At 36.1% G+C, this 25806-nt stretch overlaps 1 protein-coding gene across 1 annotated transcript; it reads left to right on the top strand.

Moving 5' to 3' along the window:
* Window positions 1–8671: 8671 nt before the first annotated feature.
* Window positions 8672–24146, top strand: LOC121409181 (GTPase Era, mitochondrial-like). Its single transcript, XM_041601032.1, has 11 exons — window positions 8672–8753; window positions 13260–13457; window positions 15093–15223; window positions 15910–15987; window positions 16526–16572; window positions 18258–18319; window positions 18732–18844; window positions 19536–20399; window positions 21814–21963; window positions 22903–22983; window positions 23660–24146. The coding sequence occupies exons 1-11, from the start codon at window positions 8747–8749 to the stop codon at window positions 23768–23770; spliced, it is 1842 nt and encodes a 613-aa protein (XP_041456966.1). The 5' UTR covers window positions 8672–8746; the 3' UTR covers window positions 23771–24146.
* The last annotated feature ends 1660 nt before the right edge of the window (window positions 24147–25806 follow it).

Below are 25806 nucleotides of genomic sequence, written 5' to 3'. Positions count from 1 at the left end.
TACGTTGAGATATGAGATTGATCATTATGAGGAACATCACCGGGCCGAGATTTGTTCCTTGAGGAACCCCACATGATAGCTTTTTCTGCAAAGATGACACACTGCAATATCGAGTTGTCTGCGTATGTTGCGTTAAAAAGCTACTGAGATGATGGCTGGGTTACACCCGTTAGAATTAGCTTTTGTAAAGCCTTTGTATGGTCGATAAGATAAAAAAAAACCTTCATTAAGTCAATTGTACAAATAGTTGCAGAATTGAATAAAGAGAGAATAAGATAAGTATTAAGGTTGCGATTTGGGGGTGGGAAGAAGTGAAACATGTGAATATCGGTCAAAAGAGAGAGGGAGAGGGGGAGGAAGAGAGAAAAGGAGAGATGAAAAGAGGTCAGGATTTATTACAAGAAATAAATAAGATGTAGAGATGGTAAACATGGTAAATAAGAGTAAAGAGAAGAGAAGGAGAAGAAAATTTTAAAACATTAAGAGGGAGGGGCACATAATTGACAACGAAAAGTCCCGAGAATTTCCGATTTTTCGTTCAGCGCTTAATATATTTTCAGGAATGATTTTTATTGTTTTTAAATGGCTGTTGAACAACATTCGTAGATTTTACCAATTGAATATATTTTTTGTCGCATTCACTTCCGTAATCACTAAATGCGTCAAAAAAAATAATTGGTCTTCAGCCCTCCAAACGCTTTTTTTATTGAGTCAAATGATTTCAAACTAAATTTACACAAGTAAAAAATGTTTTACAGAATAACTAAATTAATTCAATAACAATACTTCACATGTCTCTCAACTAAAGAAAGAGAAAGTAACATCCATTTGAATTAAATTTGTTTAAAAAAACAGATAATATATCTTTTATCTCCATAATGCTGAATCATTTTTATATGCATTTGTAAACACATGTTTTTTTTACTATGATTTTACATTTTGTAGAAATAAATGTTGTTTAATTACACATACCCAACAATTCAAGGCATCACTTATTTTTCGTCAAAACCAAATATTACATTTTTCAAATTAAAGTATTAAAGTTGAAAATGTACCTGAGAACCTTCTTTCATCAAATTTTCGGCTTCCTTTCATTTTTTAAACATTTTTACATTTATTTTAAAAATTGAACAAGCTTCAAACTCCTAGGCACTAGCGTACCTACAGGGGGCAGTCTGCCCCCACCCTGACGAATCACAACCCATGCCATGGACGTATCCCTGCCCCCCCCCCCTGACGGGTTTTAATACCTTTTTTATTTCTTTTGTTTGTCAAATTTTTTGGCGGACGAATTTGCCCCCCCCCCTGTGGAAAATCCTAGGTACGCCACTGTTTGAGGGTGCTCGAGAGTTGCGTACCCAGGATTTTCAAAGGGGGGGGTGCAAATTCGTCCGCCCAAAAATATATACTAATATTAGTAGACCACTAGTTACTTATGACTCTGCTAACAAATTGTCATACCAACGCTTCCACATTTCCGAGGTGTACCTCGTACAGCTGTGTAAGGGGTTAACCAATATATTTCCAATAGCATTTTCGGAAATGTCAATTCTCTCAATAAACTTAAAAGTCAGGTTTCTAAGAACTTGAAGAACGGCTTGACATGAAGGTACATGAGCGTCAGCGAACATTCTACTTTATAGCACTAGAGTGCCTGGGTAACTGAAGAAGCATTCTCATAGCATCGTTATAGGCTACCATAAGTTTCCTTAAACTGCTCTTTTTATATCTGCACCACAAATGGGCAGTATACAACGGTGTACAATATGCTCAAAATAATGCAATATTTACTCCACGGGAGCACATATGGAACTTCCTGCACAGTGTGTTTCCTTGTGCATAAAGTTTGCGACACTGTCTATAAATATCTCTATCATCACATAGGTCCTCTGTGAAAAAAGATATCGGGTCTCCTTACAAACTTCAAGTTTGGTGCCACACAGATAAAAATCTGGAAACACTAATCTATTGTGATCTTTACAAGTAACAAACATAGCATGACTTTTTTTCGCATTAAATTTGACATCATTATCCATACCAAACTGAGTGCAAACATTTAACAAACTCTGCAGTCCGGCAGTTGAAGGACTAAAAATTACAAGATCGTCAGCATACATCAAGTGATTAATCTTGGTACAACCAACTAAACAGCCAATACTACAATCATTCAATTTCACAGATAAGTCATCCATGTACAAGTTAAAAAGGTATGGAGACAATATACCTCCTTGTCGAACACCATTAACAACAGTAAACGAATCGGATATGCAGCTACCCCATCTAATCATCATAGTTTGGTTACCATACTAATATATCAATATCCTAATCAAATAACTTGGTATACATTTTTTGGAAGAGTTTTCCATGATTGACTCTATCAAATGCTTTGGAGGCATCAAGAAAACATAAAAACACTGAAGAATTTTTCTTTTGATAGCTCGCAATGATCTCTTTTAGAACAAAAATACACATATCAGTTCCATGTTTCGCTTTAAAGCCAAATTGATTATCACATATTGAAATATATTTTTCTAACCTACACAGAATTATCTTCTCTAAGACTTTAGAAATTACACTTGCTTACGCAATTGGTCTATAGTTATCTTTGCTAGCAATTCGGCCAGCTTTGTCCTTCAGCACAGGGACCATAATAACAGATAGCATACTATCGGGTAGTATTCCATGAATTAAAAAACCAGAAAAGCAAACAGCAAGTAAAGGACCTAATTTGGAGTTAGCATACTTTCGAATGCTCTGCAGTTATACCGTCCAACCCGCATGACTTATTGCCATCAAGCTTCGTAATGGCTTTTACAATTTCTTCCGGGGAAACAATCATATCATCATGAAAATAAACATTGCTAACTAAAAACATTTCACTTCTAACACAGTTTAGCAGATCCTTATAGTGCTTTCTCCATAGTTCACATATTTCATTATCTCCTGTGACACCTTCAATGTTTGTAGGTGGGGGTGATTTACTATTATTCATGTACCTGATTTCTTTCCAAAAATCATTATAACTCTTATTCTGCAGTTTACTAGCATTTGAATCGACACGCATAGTGTTTTCATTATTTTTTAACAGAACGTAAAGCATATTTAAATAGTGCATTCGCCTTATTTTTCAACTCAAAGAGAGGGCCATTCTTAATTTTGCCATCCTGCCATATTTTACCCTCTTTTTCCCTTTTCTCTTTTTTTATCTTGGTCATGAAAACTTTGGGGTTCAAGCACCCCAAGTCCCCCCCCCCTCCCCTTCCCCTCTGTAAGCCACTGATTTTCAACATTCATTCGATATTGGAACTTTATTGCTTGACCTCGGGATGAATACGACTTTGTATTTTTGTACGAAGTAAAACGCAAAATACATTCTAAAGGCCCGTTTACACAGCATTCGGCACGGTGACCGTCATGGGCGTCAATCCAAACTTGAGCATGGGGGGACACAATCAGTGGCGTAGCTAGGATTTTTTCCGGGGGGCACTGGGGGGTCTTTGCTTTTTGGGGGGGCACCGGCCATTTTTTCCGGTGTGTGTATGTGTCACAAGCATGGGCGGAAATCCCAGGGGGGACGTGTCCCCCCTACCTTTTGAGAGAGATTTCCGCCCCTGGTCACAAGGGCAGATCCGACTTTCGCCAATAGGGGACGGGGCCCAAAATTATCTTCACCTATATTTTCCCCGATCAGTCACTACTTAGTTTTATTCTTATAAAACAACATAAACATGAAATAATCTCATAAGCCTTATAAAAAGAGCGAGCGCGAAGCGCGAGCGATTTTTCTTTACTTTCATGTATTTTGTCCTGAAAATTTAATATTCTGGGCAATGTCATGTGTGATCCTGAACAAGATTCGTAGTAACTAGATGGGTAATGCGAACGCTAAGCACGAGCAGAAATTTGTATTAACTGTTCAAGCATTATCGGAAAGGGACCTGTTAAGGACTGCTTACAGTTACCCACGAAAACGGTATATATTTCAATAATGCGAGCGCGAAGCGCGAGCAGATTTTTTGGCCATTCCAACCTAAAAAAAATGGTCATTCTAAGCACTTTTTGTATCAATAAATGGTATAGATATGTAACTAAACAATTGATGCGAGCGCGAAGCGCGAGAGGAAGAAAACTGAGATTTTTGACCTAAAAGCAGGACACTCTGGTACTTTATCATCATTAATGCAATCGTGAAGCGTGGGCAAACAATTATTGATATTCTGATGTGAAACTGGATAATTTAAGTACATTTTAAATAAAGAGCATGCAGGATATCGCGCATGTTTCCTATTTAGACCTAGAATTTGGGCATTCTGAATGCACTTGTTCAGTGGAACATAATGGAATACACGTAGACAATATGAACTTAGCAAATCGAACAATGTGACCACGCAGCGTGAGCTTAAAATGCTGATATGTAGACCATAAAACGGACATTTTACAGAGCACTTCAATTTGTAAATGAAAAAAATAATGAAAGCTCGATGTCCGAGCTAAAATATGTTTTGTATATTGACTTCAAAACTTGCTCCATATCAGCCTAATGAGCAAGTAACAAAGAAATCATTCAGCTCAGTGAGGCATCAGTGAGAGATTCATCTCATACTTACTTGCCATACCTTGCAAAACTGGAATTTGTACCTGTTGTCTATCTGATTAATTTGTTCAGTCATGCATGGTGTCATTGGTAAAAAAAAATCCAAAAGGTATCAATTTGGCTAATTTAACATGTAATATTTTAAAATCTTGAAATATTAACTCTTAAAATTTTGATTACCTTTGTAATACATACTGTTTTCAGCTTCTCTTATGCACCCCTTTAAGAACCAAGTCAGTTTCATTATAAAGATAACATTTTAAATTTTAAAGGGCAAATCAACCCCAACAAAAGAAATGTGAAATGTCATAATTTTTCTTCATTCTTTTTTTTAAACTGGGTTTGATTTGTCCCTGAACATGTCGAAAATAAAGAGCTTTGCATTTCAAAATTGCAAATATTGAAATAGTCTATACCGTATGTAATAAAATACAAAGGAAATAGTGAGTGTGTGACTGTCTCATTTGCATTTCACCCTTGTTATGCATATAACTGTTTTATGAAAATGAAATTTTTGAACATACCAAAAATTCTTATTTTACATCTAATTTTGAGGAAATTTTCAGTTTTATTCTCTCTTTCTTCAAATTAACTTTTGTTGGAGTGGACTTGCCCTTGAAGGGGGGCATTGATTGATTGATTGATTTTATTTGTCAGGTAACTAGGAACAAGTATATACATGAAAATATGAACAGTAGTGTATACCTTGACAGGATTGCCTATGAAAGCCGAGATGGCTTATTTCCAATGGGGTCCTTACATCAGTAATTGACAACAATGTACATCTGTAAAAAAAATTATAGAAATCTACAAACTACATCAGTTAAGTCTAGACCACTAAATTTACACGAAGAATTGTAAAACTTAATATATAAAAAGACAAAAACAAATAAGTTTGCCATGAAAACCATTTACGCAAAATATGATTAAAATAATTGTGAAACAGGTTGAGTAAACGATCATTACTTTTAGGTTTCATATGAAAATTATACTATAACTATAATCAGTTTTTAAGTAGCACTAAATGCATCGTAACTAATACAAGATTGATGAATCGTAAAACCTAAGATATGAAAAAGTACAAATAAGTTTGACATCAAACTTTCACGCAAACAACAAAAGATGACGAAACAATGTAAAACGAGTTGATTAAATAAATCATAACTAAATAGTTATATATAAGACTACAGGATACACATGAAATTAGAAAGAATATTTAACATTGCAGAGTGGGGACATTTTTTAAGTGTTGTTTCAATACTCTTTTAAATTGTGTGAAAGTCTTAACATGATTAGGGAGGGAATTCCAAAAATGTATACAATTATAATAAAATGTGTTGCCAATTTGACCATTTTTCATAGGTACAACAAAGTTAAACAGACTATTTCTTGTTTCATGCCCGTGAATATTAGATGACCAAGTTAAGTTTTTTGATATGTAATGATATTCGTTTGAATAGAAAATTATATGAACATGGTGAAGTATAAGTTGTTGCGACCTCAAGTCTATGCGAAGAAGGCCAGCTTTTTCGATTTCATTCTTCCCAACATGTGTTCTTGGGTGTAAGCAAGTAATAAATCTAACAATCCGTTATTTTGAATAATTCTAAACTTTTTTGATCAACCTTTCCAAGACTGCAGTACGATGCTGCATTATCACAATCAAATAAACACTGTATTAATGTAAAGCTTAAAATGCGTCTGGATTTCGTATTCATTCAATTTTGATACCGGTATGGAAATTTCAAGCGAGCATTACCTTTTTTTACGTGGGGTACCCATGAATGGAGCCATATTATTTAGCAATCTTCGTTAAATTTCATAGGTATATCCTACCAAACTAGATACCGGCCGTAAGTAACGGCAAAAGCTTCTGTCTTCTGATTCGCTGAAAGTACCAGTACGTACTTTCCCTACAGAGTCGTCATACCCCACCGCTATGTCACGCCGTGCATACCCACATGAAAAAAAAAACCCACCACGCACGTGCGGGTCTCCATGTGGGTGCTCGCGTGTACCCCGGTGCACAGGAACGGCTCAAAGACGTCTAGCTGCGCTGCTTTTGAGTGCGAATTTACCCACCGTTAATTGCATCGAAAAGTTACATGACAGTTGTTTTTTCTGTATATTTTCTAAGGGGAATCAACTCTCATTTCCTTGAGAAGGTATGCACATATTCCCTCCCAGATGGTCACACTTCTTTTGTGACGTGACAAAAACATGGGTGGACATTTGATATTGTGACCCCCCCCCTGAAAAAAATCATGGGGGACACGTCCCCCCCCCCGTCCCCCTCCGATTGACGCCCATGGTGACCGTGCACGGCACCAAGGCAATCCGGCACGGGAAAAAAAATCGATCTTCACGAAATCCTACGAAACTGTTTCCACTTCAAAGGTGCGTGCCGTGTTGTACAACACGGTGTAATTTTGCCGGATTTGCAGATCGATCAGCAAGCCATTTTCAGAGCACGGCACACGGTTTTGCCACTTCTGGCCAATGAGAGTCCAGATAAATTACGTCATTGCCCATATATTTTCTGATCAAGCGACAAATCACCTGCGGTGAATAATTAACTGCATGGGAGTTTTGCAAAATCGCACAGTACGTACATACACGTACATGTAGGTCTCACTTTACGTGTATGATTATCTGCTGAAGAGAAGTGAATAAATGAGAAGACAAAAGATCCATGTTGGATCTTTTGTCTCGAGATGGAATGGCAATAGAATGTGATAAACAGGTGACAATGGCATAGACATGGGAAGTGAATTAAAAGATTGATCATGACAATATCAAAAATTTAAATAAAACGATCTTTTCCCGTATAGATGAGTGAATAAAAGAAAGAATATTGTGTCTGACAAAAATTAGCAGTCCGTCAGATTGCTTGAGGTTTCTTGGTGGAATTCAATTTTCCAAAAGGGGACAAATTTTTCGGAGGAAAATTTTGACAAGCAAAATAAACAGAATTGTTTTCAACCAAAATTTAATGATATTTCGTACCCGAAAAAAATTTAAAATGCAAAAAAAAGTCTTCAATTTCAAAAGAGGTGGCATACTTCTGTTTTAATGGCATTTGTACATCATTTTTTTTTTCATTTTGCTTCTCAAGGGGGGGGGGGGCCGGCTGTGGATACACGAAAACCCTTAAAATTTACTTGTTGCCACGTCTGAAGCAGGCTTCTTAGCCTTTTGGGTTTACATGGGTACATCAGACGGTTTTTGCCTGCCGGACAGCAGGCGACGCACGATTTTCCTGCCGTGCCGTGGGGCAGTGAAAACTGGAAAACAGCACGACGTGCCGTATGCCGAGCCGGAATGCCGTGTAAACGAGCCTTAAGTCAATAATCTTAAGAAAATGACATGTTAAAGTAATGATTTTAAAAAGTAGAATAATTGCACATATTGGATAACACTGTAATCATGGTAATCTTATCTTAGATATTTGTAACATATGATTCGATGGGGATAAAGAAAGTACCGGCGGTACCATAATTTTTGTGCTTGCATGAGTTAAAAAAAATTATAAGAAGTAACAAACAAAGAATTTATCTTTAAAGGAATGAAGATAATTACTGTGCCGCAAAAAGGACAAAGAAAAGGTATCACATCCATGCATGCTCAAGGTGCTAAACATATATTTTTACAAATAAAATCGTAGGTTGCGTATGTATATAAGAATTCAATTCAATAACCACTTCCTAACAAATTTTATTACAAAACATTTAGTTGTAAATAGAAAAATACATAAAGAAGATGGGGGGGGGGTCGAACGTTAAAGGTGACGGTATGCATTTTTTTCTCAATCTAATTAATGCCTCGTCATAAAAATATAAGCCATTACCTCTCCTGTATACTTTTATCCCGGACTTTTATTTCTCCTTTCTTACATTTCTTCTTTTTCGTTTTTTTTTTTACTTGAAATTTAATTCATGTTTCTATTTTTGGAAATAAAGTTTTAAATTGAATTGAATTCTTTCTGTTTGTTTGTTCTATTAAATAACTTTGGTGCCGTCCTCGTGTCAGCTTTGCGCGTTTACGTACGTCGACCGAAGAGGGAGCCCGACTATGTCAGCTCCCAATGCAGGCAGTACACTACTGGGCAGAAATCAGAATATTCACAATAATATATCGTTTGCTGCGAGAAAAATGAGAGGTAAATACTGAAATTATTCATTTTTTAAACATAGGCCAATTGTTTTCCGTTTTGATATGGGTTTGTTCAGAAATGGACCGATAATTTTGAATCCGCGCGAGTGTTTTACCCAGTCGAGTCTTGAAGTTGAATCCTGGCTTGAGACAGTCCCACATGATCGATTCCGTGTCGGGAGATAGGGAAGGTTGGCTTGACTTAGTCGAGACTCCATGATGATATTTTGATATATTCTTCTTCATCATAGAGCCTTGAAACTCTTTCCAAACATGCCTAAACGAGACCTACACCAAGGCTCCACATTAACTTTTTTTGGTGGTGGCCCGTTTGGGCCACCAAAACCTTCAAATATTTTTTTTGGTGGCCCGAAAAATATAAAGAAAAACAAAATGAAAATTGAAATATTCTGCAGTCACTAACACGTACCACTATTCTTTGTACATCTTGTATGTAAATCGTGCTTGCTGTTATTTTACTTTGCTTATTTTGTGGTAATATATTTAAATTGTTCTATTATTGTAAATAAATATGAAATGATTGAAAGAGAATAAAAGAATTGTATTGTTCCCAGCCCAGGTTGTGTCACTTGTTCACTGCTACCACCCCACTCTAGGCGACACCCACCCATGGGTTCATATCGTCTCGCGAGTGAAGGATTATCAGTCATACGCACGCGACACACAACTACACTTCCAAAATACAGTGGGCTTTTGCCCACATAAAATATTATGTATAAATAAATATTCCACATCCTGCTATGACACTTACCGAATCATTTAGATCCTTCCGTGACTTCTCCTTGCAGTTTCTTTCTAAAAATACGTATATTTTCTTGATCTTTAGTGAAGATTTTACGGAGATAGAAATCAGTCAGCGTTGATATCAATTTTCTCCTGAAGAGGGCGCGCTATTTATATTCATATCAAAGACACGACAAGGGAAAGAATAGGCACCTACACTATTTTACACGCATATCGACGCAAGGCATTACGCAAAGTCCGTGAAGTGTCCAATCTTTTTATTGTATAGACTTTGGTATACCGTATACGTATTATTGACGTTCGTCAAAGCTTGTACTGCTGGTTTCTTTCCAGGCACGTATATTATTTTCATTTTTTTTTTATCAGTCATCTTTTTGAATTAATGCAAATGAGTGTTATCATCACCAATAATAATCATTAATTATGTTTTTTGAAGGCATTTCATTAATTGGTGCCCATAATTAGTAAATTAATCATGAGGATTGCGCATTCAAAGAATTTAGATACAGTTATAAAATTACCGAGGAGCTGAATCAAGGTTGTGAAATTATTAGCGCCACCAACGGGCTTCCTTGTATTTCCGTGGAAGAGACAAGCGAAGTCACTTTCGAGGCCGAGTCATAACAGTATGTAGGCCTACCGCTAGCATACAGTAACTATTATTCAGCCGGCAGCACCAGCTGAGCTTTGCATGCATCGAAACCACTGCAGCTACCTGTGCTCAAACAGACTATTCAGACTCGGGGACCTGCGATACAAAATGTTACTGCCAAGAAATCTTCCCTAGAACTTTGAAAATCTATGTCAAAGTCACATTTTACACCAATGAAAAGCCCTTCTACAGTCCATATTACTGAAACCTGATTATTTGCAAGCTTTAAGAGGAATTATGACCTCTCTTTTGACTCAAAAAGACCGATTTCCACATGCATTAATACACATAAAACACATAGGCGAGTACATCACAGTCCCATATGTGCATTTGTATGTATGTTGATATTTGGTTTATTTCGAAGCTGTGTCTCTTCTAGCCAAAAATAAATAGGCAGCTTCTTTCTCTCTTGTTTATAAATGACTTCTTAAACCACTCTTAAGTTATGACTATGCAATCTTTGTGTGTGTGTGTAGATTAACAAAAAGGGCAAATGACGAATTGTTTTGCAATGGGAACTGTAGAAAGTTGATAAATGCATGCAAAATCGGGAGAAAAATTGCGCTACTTTGAAAATTGTTGGTGGCACCGGGCCACCAGGCAATTTTTTAACTTATGAAGAAAAGAGTAAATGAGTGTTGGACTTACCAATGATTGTCATCAAGAAGCAAACAAAGATTTTGGTACCACTGTAGCTCTGTTGTAACTTCACATCCAAGATATATCATCCTTTCTTCTATGATTCATTTCGAACTCGTGTAAAATCGTCAGGAAATTCTTTGTTATCCTTGCCTGTCCGTAGCCCTCTTGTGCTGAATAAAAGAAAGCTAATGGGAGCGCGACCATAGAGCTGGATTATTCATGCTTCCGACCCTAACCCGTTTCCGGTGAAGCCTGTTCCTGCGAAGGTAGTCTTTTGTCACTTGACACTAAATATTTTTTTCATCATTTTTATACATCAGAATTATATTTTTGTCACAGGTGGCAAAAACGGGGGGGTTGAGAAGCGATTTTCGTCAGAAAAAAAATACAAGCAAAAAAAAAATCGCACCCAAATGAAGGGAATTTGGGTCAAATATTTGAACCTTATTTCCAGAAAAATCTTGGCTATAATTTACAGGGCCCTGGGAACTATTTTTTGAATGGGGGCGCTGAATTAAATATGCAAAGCCAAAAAAAGGTTTTCACTACTAAAATGGAAAACAAATTATTCCCGAGAAATTTGAAAAGCAAAGGAAAAAAAAACAGAAGGGACACAGCCTTTTTAGTGCAGCAAATATTTCTTAATGAAATTCAAGATAAAGAAAATTTTGTTCCCTTTTCATAAGAATCTTAAAAAGTAATAGAACATAGCATAATATATTACACTTTTCTTTCTTTCACAATTTTTTTTATTCTTTATCGTATCCTATAGCCTTTCCATTCTACCATTATTTCCTGTTTCTCCTCTTTTTTTTTAAATTATAGATTCCATTTTGCTATCTCTTAATTCTTTCCCCTTTCTCATTTATTAGCATTTCGGGATGAGTTTCTCTCATTATGTTCTCCTTTCCTTCCTTTTCACTCTTTCCTTATACTTGCATCGGCTGATAAATATCATGAATCGTCAAATACTTGCATTGGTCGATAAATATCATAAAGCAATCTTTATGATATTTATCGACCGATGCAAGTACTTTACGATTAATGATATCTATCTGCCGATTTGGCCGCATTGTTAACAACTATTGTAAGGGGTGCTCTATTTATAAATAAAAAATGTGCAGCTGTCTACGGCAGCGACAAGGCTTGTTGCAAGAGTTGGGACAAAACCGTGGGAATTTTACAGAAAATAAATCAAAAGAACTGGTGAGTACCAATCAAACATTATTAATTTATTCAGTAGAGTACTTTTACCTAGTAGGCCTAGAATAAAACAATTTTGTGATACTGATGCTTAGTTCTAAGCTAGGCGGCCCAAATGCGTGTGAGTGGAGTCCCATTTTCTCAACACAGGTAAAGTATAGGGGTGTTGCCTAGAGTGCTAGAAAGTATACCTCAAGTGATGTTTGTGTAGGCTCCACTTCACTACCCTAAACCATTAGCTCCATGCCTACACTACGCACACCTACCCAAACATCAAGGTCCAAAACTCGCTCTGATACTCCGAGTGAGAAGGTAGGATTTTTTTTGGGGGGGAATATAAAATTCATGCAACATCACAATCTTTAACAATGAAAACTAATTTTCTTACTTTTCACAAAGTTTCACTTCTTTTCCATGCTTCTATCAGTCTCAAAATTGGTGATTTGGAGCCATTTTCCTCACACGTATTAATTCACTGCCGAATTTAAAACATTGCAAGCTCAATTCGTGAATATTCATGAGCAGGACTATATATCGAGATCTGATGCAAATGCGAAACGATCTCAATGTGCAGTCCTACTGCAATTGAGCTGCGATTTCCGCGCATGCGCAGTTTATGTTTGGCATAATGCAGTGGCATCGCGCGTTCATATGTCAATGCATGCGAGTGCCATTAAATGGCACTGCTGCCTGCGATATTCAACGTGGAAGTTGCAGTGGCTATTTGCTCTTGCATTACGCTCGGACCCCATGTAAAATTGAACTTGATTTCTGTGCAAGTTCAACGTGATATGGTAGGTCTCCTAAGCTAAGTCTGCACACTCCCTCTAGTCTGTGCATATGTTGATCTGCGTGATTCTAGTAAAAGATACACAATGACCACAAACTTTACACCTGCAATACATGGACAAATATCCAATAAAAAAATCTGACTCAAAAAGTCAAAATGGTCGGTGCGCAGACATTGCCCCCCCCCCCCCTTCATTCTAAGTCTCCTTTTTTTTCTTTTTTGTTGGTTATTTTGAAGATATGGTCCTCAATTTGTGAGAACGTTCGCAGACTCAGAAAAAAACAGAATTTTTATGGGTTATTTTGGAGGAATACTGTCAAAGGCTTTGTTAAAATCCATGTACAGTGCAGATCGCAGCATTAGAAATTTAATCTGAACAACTTCTGATACAGCACATTGCTAACAATGCTAAGTATCGGTTATTAATCGTACTATTTTAATGATTGTCTTTATCTTTACAGGAAGATTAAGTATGAATTCTGTTTCCCGCATAAAGGCATTACGCCTACCAGGTCAAGGGTCAGTTTGGCAGAGTACCATTAGGTCAATGATTCATAAACCAACTAGTGAGCCCACAGATCAAGGAATAAACCTTCTAGATGACTGTGATAAAAGGGAAAGAGAACCTGAATTTTACACACCTGTGCCTCCTGAAAGCGGTAAGCAAAGACTTGTAGTACTGTATATGGTATGGTGCCTCTTGTCTGCACATTGCCAATTGTCTGTGCTGATGTGTATCTTGGTGATTCTCAACCAAGATGTGCAGTGAAAACTAAGTTTTCACCTACAAACTATACAGAGGCAAATATTTATTGAAACTTTTTGATAGTGGAAATGTTTATCAGACTTGTAATTCACATTACCAGTATAAGATTAAAGCCTTATTTCCAAATTGTGTAGACATGGGCTCCAGTGCTCTCTCTTTCAAAATCATGGGGTAGTATTCTGAGATCCATTTTATCTCAGATGAAATAAAATAATTTATCTCTGTTAAAATAAGTGGAATAAAATACCCTTGAAATATTTCCAAATTAGTATTCTGATCTGAGAACCATTTTATCTTCATTTTATGTCTGTAAGACAACTATTTTGAAGCAATATCCAATGAGAAACAGGTTTTTATAGCTCTCTTATCTTGTTCAACCAATGAACATCAATATCACCGGGATGTGTGGCAAGAGAGTGAGAGTGCATCAATTTATTGACATCAAATGCGATTGCACTTTACGCTAGTGCGTCTTTACAGAGATTTCTTTAAAGAGATTATGATTTTCTTATCTTTTTGTCATTATTAACATCTCAACATTACAACCATCATTTCAAAGACAATATTAGTCAAGAAAATCTTATGAAATAATTCCTAATTCTACAAGAATAATGTTAAGATGTTACCGGTACTTACTCTCAATAACTATATCATTTTTCTTCATTTACATTTCAACATTGGAGCTAAGAACGTCACAGAAATAAAATGGTCCCACCCTATTTTAAGGTTATTTTATTCAAAATGACATGGGCTCAAACACATCATCCTCATTGCCGTGGATATGTCTACCAATCTACGCAGGCACTGCTTTGTCGCTTATCATCTTTAGATATGCAAGATAGAATTTTATCGCAGATCAAGTTTAAAATTTTATCTGAGAGATAGAATGTCATCTCAGAATACCAATTTTATTTGAACAGATAAAGTAAAAATATTTTAAAGATAAAATTGCCTGAGAATACCACCCCTGGCTGTTTCATCTTAAAACTCCCACATGCATATGTGTATGGCTTAAAGATAAATTCCAGTTTTGGTAACAATCTCAAAATGACTTTTTACAGAATCTAATATAATGACCACCCAAGTGTCTGTTTGTATGAATAAAAAATATGTGCCAAAGGATTCTGGGAGAAATTGTGTCATTGCTGAGAAACAAGCAAAATAAGCGCGGATTCGGTCACTTCCGTCGGGTCTTTATTCCAGCAATAATACACTGTCCCACGTGTGCCTATCTGTGTTGGTGATCTTCAGTGTGAACGTTTTACAGCGTAGATTTCAAGATTTCACAAAGTCAGTTTTTGTAACTGTACCAGATCTAGATCCTCGGTGATATTCTGAAAATTAAGCCTGGTTTTACAGACTTTCTCTTGAAATCAGTGTTTACTGCAACTTCTGGCATTTCTCTTTAATCTTGTTATTTCCTTAATTCTAAATTATATTTGTTTTATTTATTTTTGGTCGGGAGCAGACTACTGGAATAATACTTACGATTTTGGAATAATCTGACATCACATTTTTGTTTGTTTAGCGGAGCAGCAATCTCTTCTCTTAGCCAGACCCTCATGCCAACCTGATGACTCTAGGATCTCCAGAGTTGCTATCATAGGCACTCCAAACTCTGGAAAGTCAACACTCATTAATAGTCTCCTTGGAAGACGGGTGAGTTTCATTCTCCACTCAATCGTCTAATCCTTGTGAAAAAAATAATAATGATCTGTCCATTTGCATGATCTGATTAGTTGTTAACACTTACAAATTACGTGTTCGTCTGGTGAGCCCACTCAAAATCAAATTTTAACTTGGTTCATTCATTCCTGGTTACTAATCCATATTTTTATGGATATTAATAGTAGGGGAGACCGGGGTAAGTTGAAACATTGTAATTTTCTTTTACGCCTGTAAAATGAATTTATGCAATACTGCCCTCAATTTATTGTTATTAATAATACAGTAAAAGAAAATTACAATGTTTCAACTTACCCCATGTTCCAACTAACCCCAGTCTCCCCTAATCTCAACTCATTGACTATAACCATAGATTTAGTGTACCTTGTGTTTGATTTTCTTTTTAATAATTTTATTATAGACAATTGAAATTATTATTAAGGAACAGGGTTTTGGCATTCATGTCTAAATGGAATTGATTTGATTTAAAATGACCAACCAACAGAACATTAGTTTCTTTGAAATGTGGCAAAAAAAGCTTTGCTTTACAAGTTCCTCTCTAACTCTCTATCTTTCTCCGCCTCCCTCCCATCCTTGCTCACTGTCTCTCCCTCTCTCTATCATCTTCCACCCCCCTCTCTCTCTCTCTCATTCTCACCCTATTTTCTGTTTGTCTACAGATATGTGCTGTCTCACAGAAGGTACACACAACCATGAGCAATGCTTTGGCTGTCATCACCCACAGGAACACACAAGTGGTATGTCACAGCTTAAAGCTGATGTATAATTTGAATTAACATTAAATTATACTTGTAAGGTTTCTCTTTCATTTTTGTATCAGAGAAAATGAGGAGGACGAAATGTGTTAGAATCTCTTAAAAATAATTTAGCAGCATCAAATGTGCATTGAGATTTCATTTGAAACATGTTAAGTAGTTATCTTGTTTAATATATATGAAGGAGCAAGGTTTTGCTAGATTCTGTACGTTTGGTAATAGGGGTGAATTCTTTTAAATTTTGCCTTAATTTGAATTAATCAACATGTTTCTTATTTCAAGTGATTAAAAATCCAATACTGAGATGACACATCTAGGTCTGCTGAGTATTTCCTATTCTCCCCTCAACTTAGGGTTCAGTGTTCAGATAAATAGTTTGATTCTCGGGGTGCGTGCCCTAGGCCTAAAGGGAAACAAATGTTGGTCGATCTAGTCCCACTTGGCTTAATTTTAACGAATCTTGGTATTGCATTTATTTCTAATAACAAAAAAATTTAGTTCATTTTCTTTTTTTTTTCAGGTCCTTCTAGATACTCCTGGTCTGATAAACTACACTCAAGGCAGAAGGTGTGTATGCATGTCTCTACTATTCATCACATAACCTTTCTTGGTGCCCATCCCCTCTCTCTCTTTGGTTTCTTATGTTGACAAGTAAATATTCTCATTTGTGTATTAATTCTCAGGCATGATTTTCATAACTCAAGTTCTTCTTCTTTTATTTGGCAAGAGATATTCTGTTATCATAGACTAATCATAGACTGTTTGCCTTGGTTCTATTTCTGTGAATTGTGCAGGCCATCTGCGATACCATTTTAACAATAATTTACAGGCTATAAAAATGTCCCACGGATTGTTGGGCCTTGCAAATTCGTCATATGGTCCAAAATTGTAAAAATCATTAAAATACTTGTACTATCAGGTGATTTAAATGATCCATAAAGGAATTAGTTTTACTGCCTAGGGCCATGTTGAGACAGATTCCATGTTTAATAATTTCTTAGCTTTCTGGCTTGCTTCTGTCAAAAGTTTTGGTTTATCTATCCCAAAGTGTCTTCATTTTTACACTTCATAGTAATTGCCTGCATGTGTGACACTTATGTAAAACAAAAGCTAAAGTATAGATTTCTATTTATATGAGGTAGGAACACAATAATAGATTACAATGTCAGTGTTAAGATTAAGGATTATGTTGAAGTTGCTTTTCAATAGAAACTCTAGATATTAAAGCAAAAAACTAAGGTATTGATTTTCTATTAAGGCATGTAATAGATCACCATGTCAATGGTAAGATTAGGTATTATTTTAAAATAGCTTTTCAATATAGTACATGCAGGTACAGCGAAAGCTAACTTAGTTATTGATTTTCTATTTAGTCACGTAAAAGATCACAATGTCAATGGTAAGATTAGGGATTATAGTGAAGTGTCTTTTTAATAGAAATTCTCAAGTGTTTTAGAACAATGTATCTCCATCTATTCACACCTATCCAATGTTTCCCCCTATCACTCCTACTTGTTCACTTGAAACTAAGGGGCAGAGGAGTTCAGTTGTCAGAGTGCTTATTTGGATGAGATCATAGATTTCAATGTGCTTGGGTTTGATTCCTGCTCATGCCGAAACACATCACAAAATAACTGATGCTAGCATTGTGTGTTCAGTGTGCATCACTGCTGTATTCAGGCGTGAATGCAGTTGGAAAACACTCTTGGAAAAGACACAATTGTTGTAACTCTAATACACCATTCTTCAAATAGTAGGATGTTCTTCCTGTGTATTGCACCTGCTGGTTCCAATACTGTAATAATCCTCAGGATTGAAGGAGCTAAAGAGGCAATATAGCTTGAAGAAGATCTACAGGCTCATGCATGAATAGCAGGAACTGTAGCAGTGCATGGTACCTGTGTTCAGAACATTGTAGACACATCTATTTGAGGAGGCATTTAAGTAGATCATATTCCTTGTGTAGTATAAGCAATAAGAGTGCAACAGTGCAGTCTGATATATTTATATGGTGGCTATACTGTAAAAATCTATCAGATTATTTGTTTTTATAATGGTCTGTGTTGGAATCTTATGGTTTTGCAAAATTTGTGTCTTATTGCTTCTTTCTGCATAGATATATATTTCATATATATATTCATATATTGATTGTATCTTTGTCATTGTGTTCAAATAAATATGTCACTTTATAAATGGTATAATTATCCTTTTTTATCATTCTAAAACTATTTGTCCTTCATATATTTTCTTAGACACAAGTTGCCGAGATCACTGTTAGTTGATGCTAAGAACACCTTACTGGAATCAGATCTTGGTAAGTGAAGAGTCACCTTATACCAGTTCTAAGAGTATTGCTCTCAAATAAAGTACAAAAGTGATGACATCACACAAAACTTATTTTGCATTTCAGCTTTTTGGTACCATACTTTGGTAGAGCATGATAAAAAATCCCCATAATCCAAATTTGGTGGGAATCAGTCCATGGGGGCCTTAGATATGACCTCATGAATACATAATTAGCCCCGTTTGAATTTAATGCATTATTGGCCTGGTTCCTAACATTTAGAAACAGGCCAATAGTAGATTTACTTCAATGAGGTTAATTATGTATTCATGAGCCCATATCTAATAAACTAGATAGAAGATGGTTTTTGAATGCTGTATATTATCATTATTGGTAATAGACAATATCTGAATCATTTCCCACTTTTATTTATTTATCATAGTTGCTGTTTTGGTTGATGTATCCAACAAGTGGACCAATATGAAACTAGATCAAGAAATTCTGCTTCAACTCTACACTCACTCTCATCTTCCATCAATTCTGATTCTTAATAAGGTACACACTTCTATTATTACTACTACATGTACTTTTATACTAAAAATAATGTGGATGAGGAATATGAGGAAGAGGAAGGAGAAAAACAAAATAAAAGAGATATAAGAAGAAGGATCTGTGGAATTGTGATATATCATGGTTATTCAGTAGTCAGGGACATGATTTTTATATTTATGATACTGTTCATAATGATGATTCTTGCATTAGTATATCTTCCATAAATCAAATATTCCCCCTTTAGGCTAGATAATGGACATATTTCATACCTCTTCTAAATCAAATTTTCTCAAGTTGAACAGATTGCTATGGTTCCCAGTAGATTCAGCTTCAGCAAAGTTGCCTGTATAACCATAACAAATGTTCTTGTACTACAGTATGTTAGTACTTTGCAAGCCATTGCAGCTCTGTAGAGGTGTTGTGGCTCAGTGGAGAAGTCTCTGGACTTTGAACCACAAGGTCCGGGGTTCAAATCCCACCACAGTGCTCTCGTCCTTTTGCAAGGCGTTAATCTATATTTGCCACTCCCCACCAAGGTGTAGTACATGGGTACCCAGTAGGAAGGAATTCCTTGAATGCTTGAGCGCCCAATCAGAATAGCCGTGCTAAAGCTTGGGTAATAGTATGCAGCGCTTAGAAACATTTGTATTGAGCACTATATAGTGCTATAATGTTGCAATATTAATTTTTCCAGGTCGATGCATTGAAGACCAAACAGTCTCTGTTTGAAATCACAGAGTCTTTGACAGAAGGTGTGGTCGACGGCAGAAAATTTGTTTCTCCCAGAAGAAAGGGGAAGTTCAATAATCATATCAGAAAGAGTCTGAAAACTGAACGGACAGAGATGAGGCATGATGAGGAGGAAAATGAGTCAAGGACCGGTGAAAGGAATTTTACTTCACTCAGGAGTGATCTATTGAGAGATAGGCCAGGGTCAAGAGGCACCAACCAATGGTCATTGGACAATTCAGCGGTGATAATGGATGATGTCCAAGAGATGAGCTTGCCAAAGCCATCTGTCAGAGAAGATGGTAGAATTCATGTTCATGATGGATCAGGTAATGACTCTGCAGAACTTACCAGTAGCATTGCCAGCACTGACACTAACAACCTGCAAACAAATAAATTCCTCATGGCAGATCGTGAGGCAGATACAGGCAGTCAGGTGACAAAAGTCCCAAATTTTTACAGAACTCAAGGATGTGGAGAACATGTAACAGATCATGTGACTAGTGATTTAAGTCTGGACACAGTTGTCGACACAGTGCAATCACATGACCTGGAAACGACAAAACAGGACATCATGCGGCAGTATACAGCCAACCTTTTTGAACTCTCAGATGATAAAGATGAAATTGTTGCTAGGCAACATGGACAAGGGGAGGATACAGAAAGGATAGAGATGATGAAGATGGAGACAGAGAAGGAAGAAATAGAGAGACAACGTGAGGAGAGAAGAAGGATATGGAAAATGGCCAAGGAAAAGAACGGATGGCCTGGATTCAAGGCAGTCTACATGGTGTCTGCTCTTCATGGTGAAGGTGTGCAAGATTTGAAGGTAAGCTCTTATTTGTACTCATACCTTTTCATGCAATTTTGTTCTTGTTACATTCAAACGGGAAGATGCCATTGATAGTATACCAAAAACACCAAAGAAATCAAGTTTTGAGGAGTAGAACCTTAACCCTATCTTAATTGGGCTATTTCAGACCAGTATATACTGGAGGAGGGAGGGTCAATTTGACCCCCCCCCTCAGATCTCGACCGCTGATGACGTGATCGCCGTAAAAATTTGCATGCGCGTAGAGCTGAATGTAAAATTTTCAAAGAAATAATTCTTGATATTTGTAATTAATCAATTATGCAAATAAGCGTATGTAATTTGCCCTAAATTTTGTTTTTTGTGTATGTTTTTGCCTTTTACTCAATTTACATAGCTAGTATAATGCTATACTAGGTGGAGTATCAATTATTACATTTCTAACAAATAGCTACAAAAAAATGCAAAAATATAATTAATTTCTTATGTATTTTATTGTTTTGTAAATTCTTTTGTATTTCTTTGTTTTTTATTGTTTTTTCAAATGAAGTTTTTCGGGGACCCTTCTGCGATCACAAATAGCACAAAATAAATCCATTCAAACCAACAAAAGAAAAAATAATCATACATCTATGATTTTTGATTGGCAAACACAATTTGCATTGACTTTGTACACGGAATCATGTTTTTGAGCAATTTCGGGTTTGACATGCACTTACAAAATGTTGCGTAATTTCAGAACCGCATCCCCGGGTGTCGCAATTTTGGTCTCAAAAGATGCGCAAGACTTGAAAGTAAAAAAATATCTGTGAGCGGCGTGATCAAAAAACTTTGCGAGGCAGTGTAGGGATGAAATTTGTCAAGGGAGAGTCAAATTGACCCCCCCCCGTTTAATAAGGGTTAAACAAACTCACATTTAACTGATTTTAATAATATTGAAATTGAAATCTTATAGCACCCAAGATATGGTCTTCAGTCATGCAAAACTTTCAAACACTTATGAAACCTCAGTCAAGTCTTGATGCTACTGCAATAAAATGGAAATGTTTTATAAGTCTGTTCATGATTTATGAACAACTTTATGAATGGATATAACCTTTTTTCCGTAGATGTTTCAAATTCAACCAAACTATTGATGATTCTAGTAAATTAAATCTGTTTTGTTAAAAAGCCTTCTATTACTTGTCAAACTGATCAGGTTAATAAGAAATTATGTAAAAAATCTTTTAAACAGCTGATAAAATGATTAATTTCGGATGTAGGACATTACTATTAATTGGTACCAGTCTCTAGTAAAGTTATGCCAAAAAAAATGTATATATAAGTGGGTCCCTGGATGGATTCCAATGCAGAATCAGTTTTTCCATTGTTTGTGTTATGTGTTGTTTAGTGTTTCATATTCTTATACACTTCATGTTTTACTTTTCTGAAGGATTTCTTGTTGACCAATGCAAAGCCAGGAGACTGGGAGTACCATGAAGATGTGGTGACCAACCTTACTCCAGAGGAGATTCTTAGAGAAGCTATCAGAGAGAAACTCCTAGAGACCCTTCCTCAAGAAGTACCCTACAACATCTCTCAGGCAAGTTATATTAGAGATAATTTTATCAAAATTTAACGTGGTGTAACTTTGATCAGTTACGGCCTCAGACCTAAACTACTCAAATAGTTTCTGTTTCTTACCCAGGATCTATCAGATGATGAGTCCTATGACATATGCCCATTACAATATGATGAATGATAGTAAGGAGTCTTTATTATATTCATACCACAATATTTTAACCAAAAAATAACAGAAATAGAATAGTATGCTTTAAATTATTCCTGTATTTTGATAAATAAATTCAAATGGCCATAATTGTGTCTTAAACCACAAATGTAGTGCCGGTGTATCATTTCTAGTTTTTTGTGAAAAATTAATCTATCCTTGGCCAACGACGATAAACCTTTGGCAGAAGATTGACTGCTTCCTAAGCTAATTGGTGCTTGTTATAGAAATAGAATGTCTCACTATATTACACTCTTATTTGACCAAGTATAAGGATGGCCTGATGAGGTACACATTAAAATTCTGTGCTGCATATTGTAGCAGGAATCTTGCTATAAAGGTGCACTGCATCTTTTCATAGTGGCTGTCTATCATTCCTTATTTCCTCTGTTTGATGAAATGTGAGGATTGGTATTCCTTGACAGTTCCCTGCGGGAAAGAGGATGCATATACCTGAGGAATTGATTGGTGGGGATTTTTTTACCTGATTGCTAAGAAAGCATGAATACTTGTAAGCAAGCAACCTGAACACCGACGGCTAAAGGTCTTCTACGAAGGACCTGGTAATGAGGATTAGTGCCTTACCAAAGGGCACTAGTGCACCGAGTGGGAATCGAACCCAGGTCACCGAAATACGAATCCCCCGCTATACCGACTGAGCTATTAACTGTTGACAAGGCTACAAAGAAAATATGTAAAGATTCCGCAATTATAATTGTTAATACTGAAATCGTTTTTCTTTTTTACCTTTAGTCAACTGAATTGTGGAGGACTGGTGACCATGGTGAGCTGCATATTGTCCAGACTCTCATCTGTCAAAAGAAATCTCATATGGTATGTAACCCATCATTTTCTATAATATCAGAATCAGTTGAGTGTTTTTGATATTGGCTGTTTGGCATGTTATTTCATTTCATTTACGCCTTGCTCTGCGGACATGGTTTGTATTGATCCTCATTTTAATGCCATGTAGATGCCACATTGTCATCAATGCTAATCTGGGGCAAAATTATTTTGTACTTCCCCTGGATCATGCTTGCATGAAATTCTGGATACTGCCATGGGATCCTTGAGGATCTGTTATTATTTGTGACCGGGGCTTTAATTGGAAAAGTTGTGGGGAAGAGGAAATTATTGTGGTGAGATTCCATATTGTTTTCATGTTAGTTATAAAGAATATTATGTTTAAAATGATGCCTCTGCAAAACATTGTATTTCAGAGATAATATGATAGTCAAAGTAGGATTTTTTTTTTGATGTGAGAATGTGTGTATTCCCATGGATGATCTTTGTGTGCAGGTCAGGTAACTTTGGCAGAATTCACTATATTTTTTGTGATTCTGGTAATTCCAAGTGTCCACACTAAAACAGCATATATTAGTGAATCACACTCATCATTTCCCAACCACTTTTAGACAGTTTGTTACACATTTCATGTCTCATGATCAAAGCCTAACTGATTATTTTTTCATAAAATTTTTTTCTCTTTGTCTCATTATTTATTTCACAGAGGATGTTAGAAAAGAAGTTGGCCTGGATTGGTCGCCAAGCAACTCAAAACCTGATGGATGCATTCCATACTGATGTCAAGCTCAGTCTTCATGTCAGATTCAAGAAGTGAAGTCTATCAACTTTATTTATATTAGTTACAATATAAATCTGTATTGCCTTTATATACAGATAAATATCCTGTAAGAGGTAGTTCACCCTGTCAAAGATTTCATTGTAAAAATAGAAGAAAAAATATTGCCGATGGTTTGAGAAAAGTCAATCAAAGAACTAAAATGTTATTAGAATTTTGATTATGAGGTTTGTGACATCATATGCAAGCAGCTTTCATACATATCATATGGTTTGAAAAAAATCAATGAAATGTAAAATTCTTAGAAAATTGAAAATGGTTGTTAAGTGTACTGTCAGTATATGAATAGACCAATAATTTTTCACCCTTTCCTAAAAGGAAAACAAAAATAAATTATAATGAACCTTTAAAAAAAATCTCAATTTATTCACTTTATATTCTATAATAACATATTGGGCAGCTGCTCATTTATGACGTCACAAATCCAAAACTTCACATTCTTTCAAGTAATCTTTAAAGAATTCTCATTAAACTTTCATGAAATATTTACTAATTATTATTTTGTCTGATATTTTACAACAAACTGTTTTATGGGGTGAACTTTCCCTTTTCGTTGAAATCTTGGGTCCACAGAAATCTGTTTTGCTTAGGCATAATTAGATTCAAAAGATGTGAATACATGTAGTTCATGTCTTGCTCAATCTGGTCAGATAGATTGCTTCCATTTAATCTATTTTGTTTGAAGAGAGGAGGTAGACTTATGAAGGCTTGACTTTATTTTTTATTCGTAAAAAAAATATTTTTGAAAGTAAAGCATGCACACCATGAGCACAAAGCACTGGAAGTTTCTGGGGTTCTAGATGGTCTCTTATTCAAACCTATTGTAGGAATCTTCTCAAAATTTTAGCTTTAATTTTGAGGTTATTTATCAAAAGTAGTCCTCTCACTATACTGTCAACAAGACAAGGAACAAATAACACGGGACAAGAATTGGAGGCAAAGTTTCATATATTTCAGCATTTCTCTTGCTCGCATTGGATGCTTCTGAAAAAATAGCATATACACCATGAATGATATTATCTACATCTCTATATTATCAACATTAGGGGTGTTTTTTCTGGGAACAAAGGAGCAGCGAAGTGTTCGTTGACTCAAGCGTGAACGTGGGGTATCGTCCCTTCATTTCAAGTCTTGCTGAAGTAACTGCCCCAGGTCAACAAATTCCCCTTCCATATTCTTTCTGAGATATTTCAACAAATCCACTGTGAATTGAGAGTTCAAAACATCAAGATCCTCAGATACTTTATCATAGTTGGCTTTAGTGTACTAGATGATGAAGATTTTACACTTTGGGTTCTTTATTCTTTTAAGTTTAATCAAAGCATTCACAATAACGATGTCATGATCAACGATGCCTGGTTGACTTGCATATCATCTACGGATGCTCTGTTCTCTTGTTGGCCTTTCGGTATTTTGATGAAGATTATGGTCCATGGTGATGTTTGACCATCACTTTGCTTGGCCCAGGGGATCTTCCACTTGGAAACAAGCAGCTGGAGGTCCAATCAACATCTGGCATGTTGAAGTCTCCAAGCAACCAAATGGAGGCATGGTCACAAATTTTCTCGAAGGACGTATCCAGGCAATGCATGTAATCGATTCCAGTCTTCTGGGAATGGTATCATGCACCAATAAAAACTGGTGCAACTCCCTCCACATGGAGGTTAATCCATATCATTTCACATTCATTCTGGTTAAGATCATATTCTTCCTGAGCTATCAAAGTGTCTTTAACCGCTATGAAGACATTCCCATGTATATCTTCAGGGATGCAACAATCTTTCCGAGAGATGCGATTACGATGCAACCAAGATACAACACACCACAGCATCAGGATTTCCTCCTGCAGAAGGTTTTGAAGAGATACAAGTAAAAGTTTCTTACCTCATTCCACATAATTTTTATGGCACTTTAGGAACGTCTCTTAGCGGGTAGTTGCTGAAGCTGCACATATAACTTTTTCACAGTGTTGGGCTTTTGCGACATGAAATCAGCAATCTCCTCTGCCTCTCTGG

Source organism: Lytechinus variegatus, chromosome 2 (genome assembly GCF_018143015.1).
Source record: "Lytechinus variegatus isolate NC3 chromosome 2, Lvar_3.0, whole genome shotgun sequence".
Lineage (NCBI taxonomy): Eukaryota > Metazoa > Echinodermata > Echinoidea > Temnopleuroida > Toxopneustidae > Lytechinus > Lytechinus variegatus.
Note: the sequence above shows the minus strand (reverse complement) of the source record. Positions and strands in the feature narration are given on the sequence as shown.

What these genes read in the sequence shown, in the direction of transcription:
- LOC121409181 (XM_041601032.1), top strand. An exon ending in ATAGTCTCCTTGGAAGACGG is followed by an intron (nt 15,224 to 15,909) that starts GTGAGTTTCATT and finishes GTTTGTCTACAG; the next exon opens with ATATGTGCTGTCTCACAGAA. An exon ending in TACCCTACAACATCTCTCAG is followed by an intron (nt 21,964 to 22,902) that starts GCAAGTTATATT and finishes TTTTACCTTTAG; the next exon opens with TCAACTGAATTGTGGAGGAC.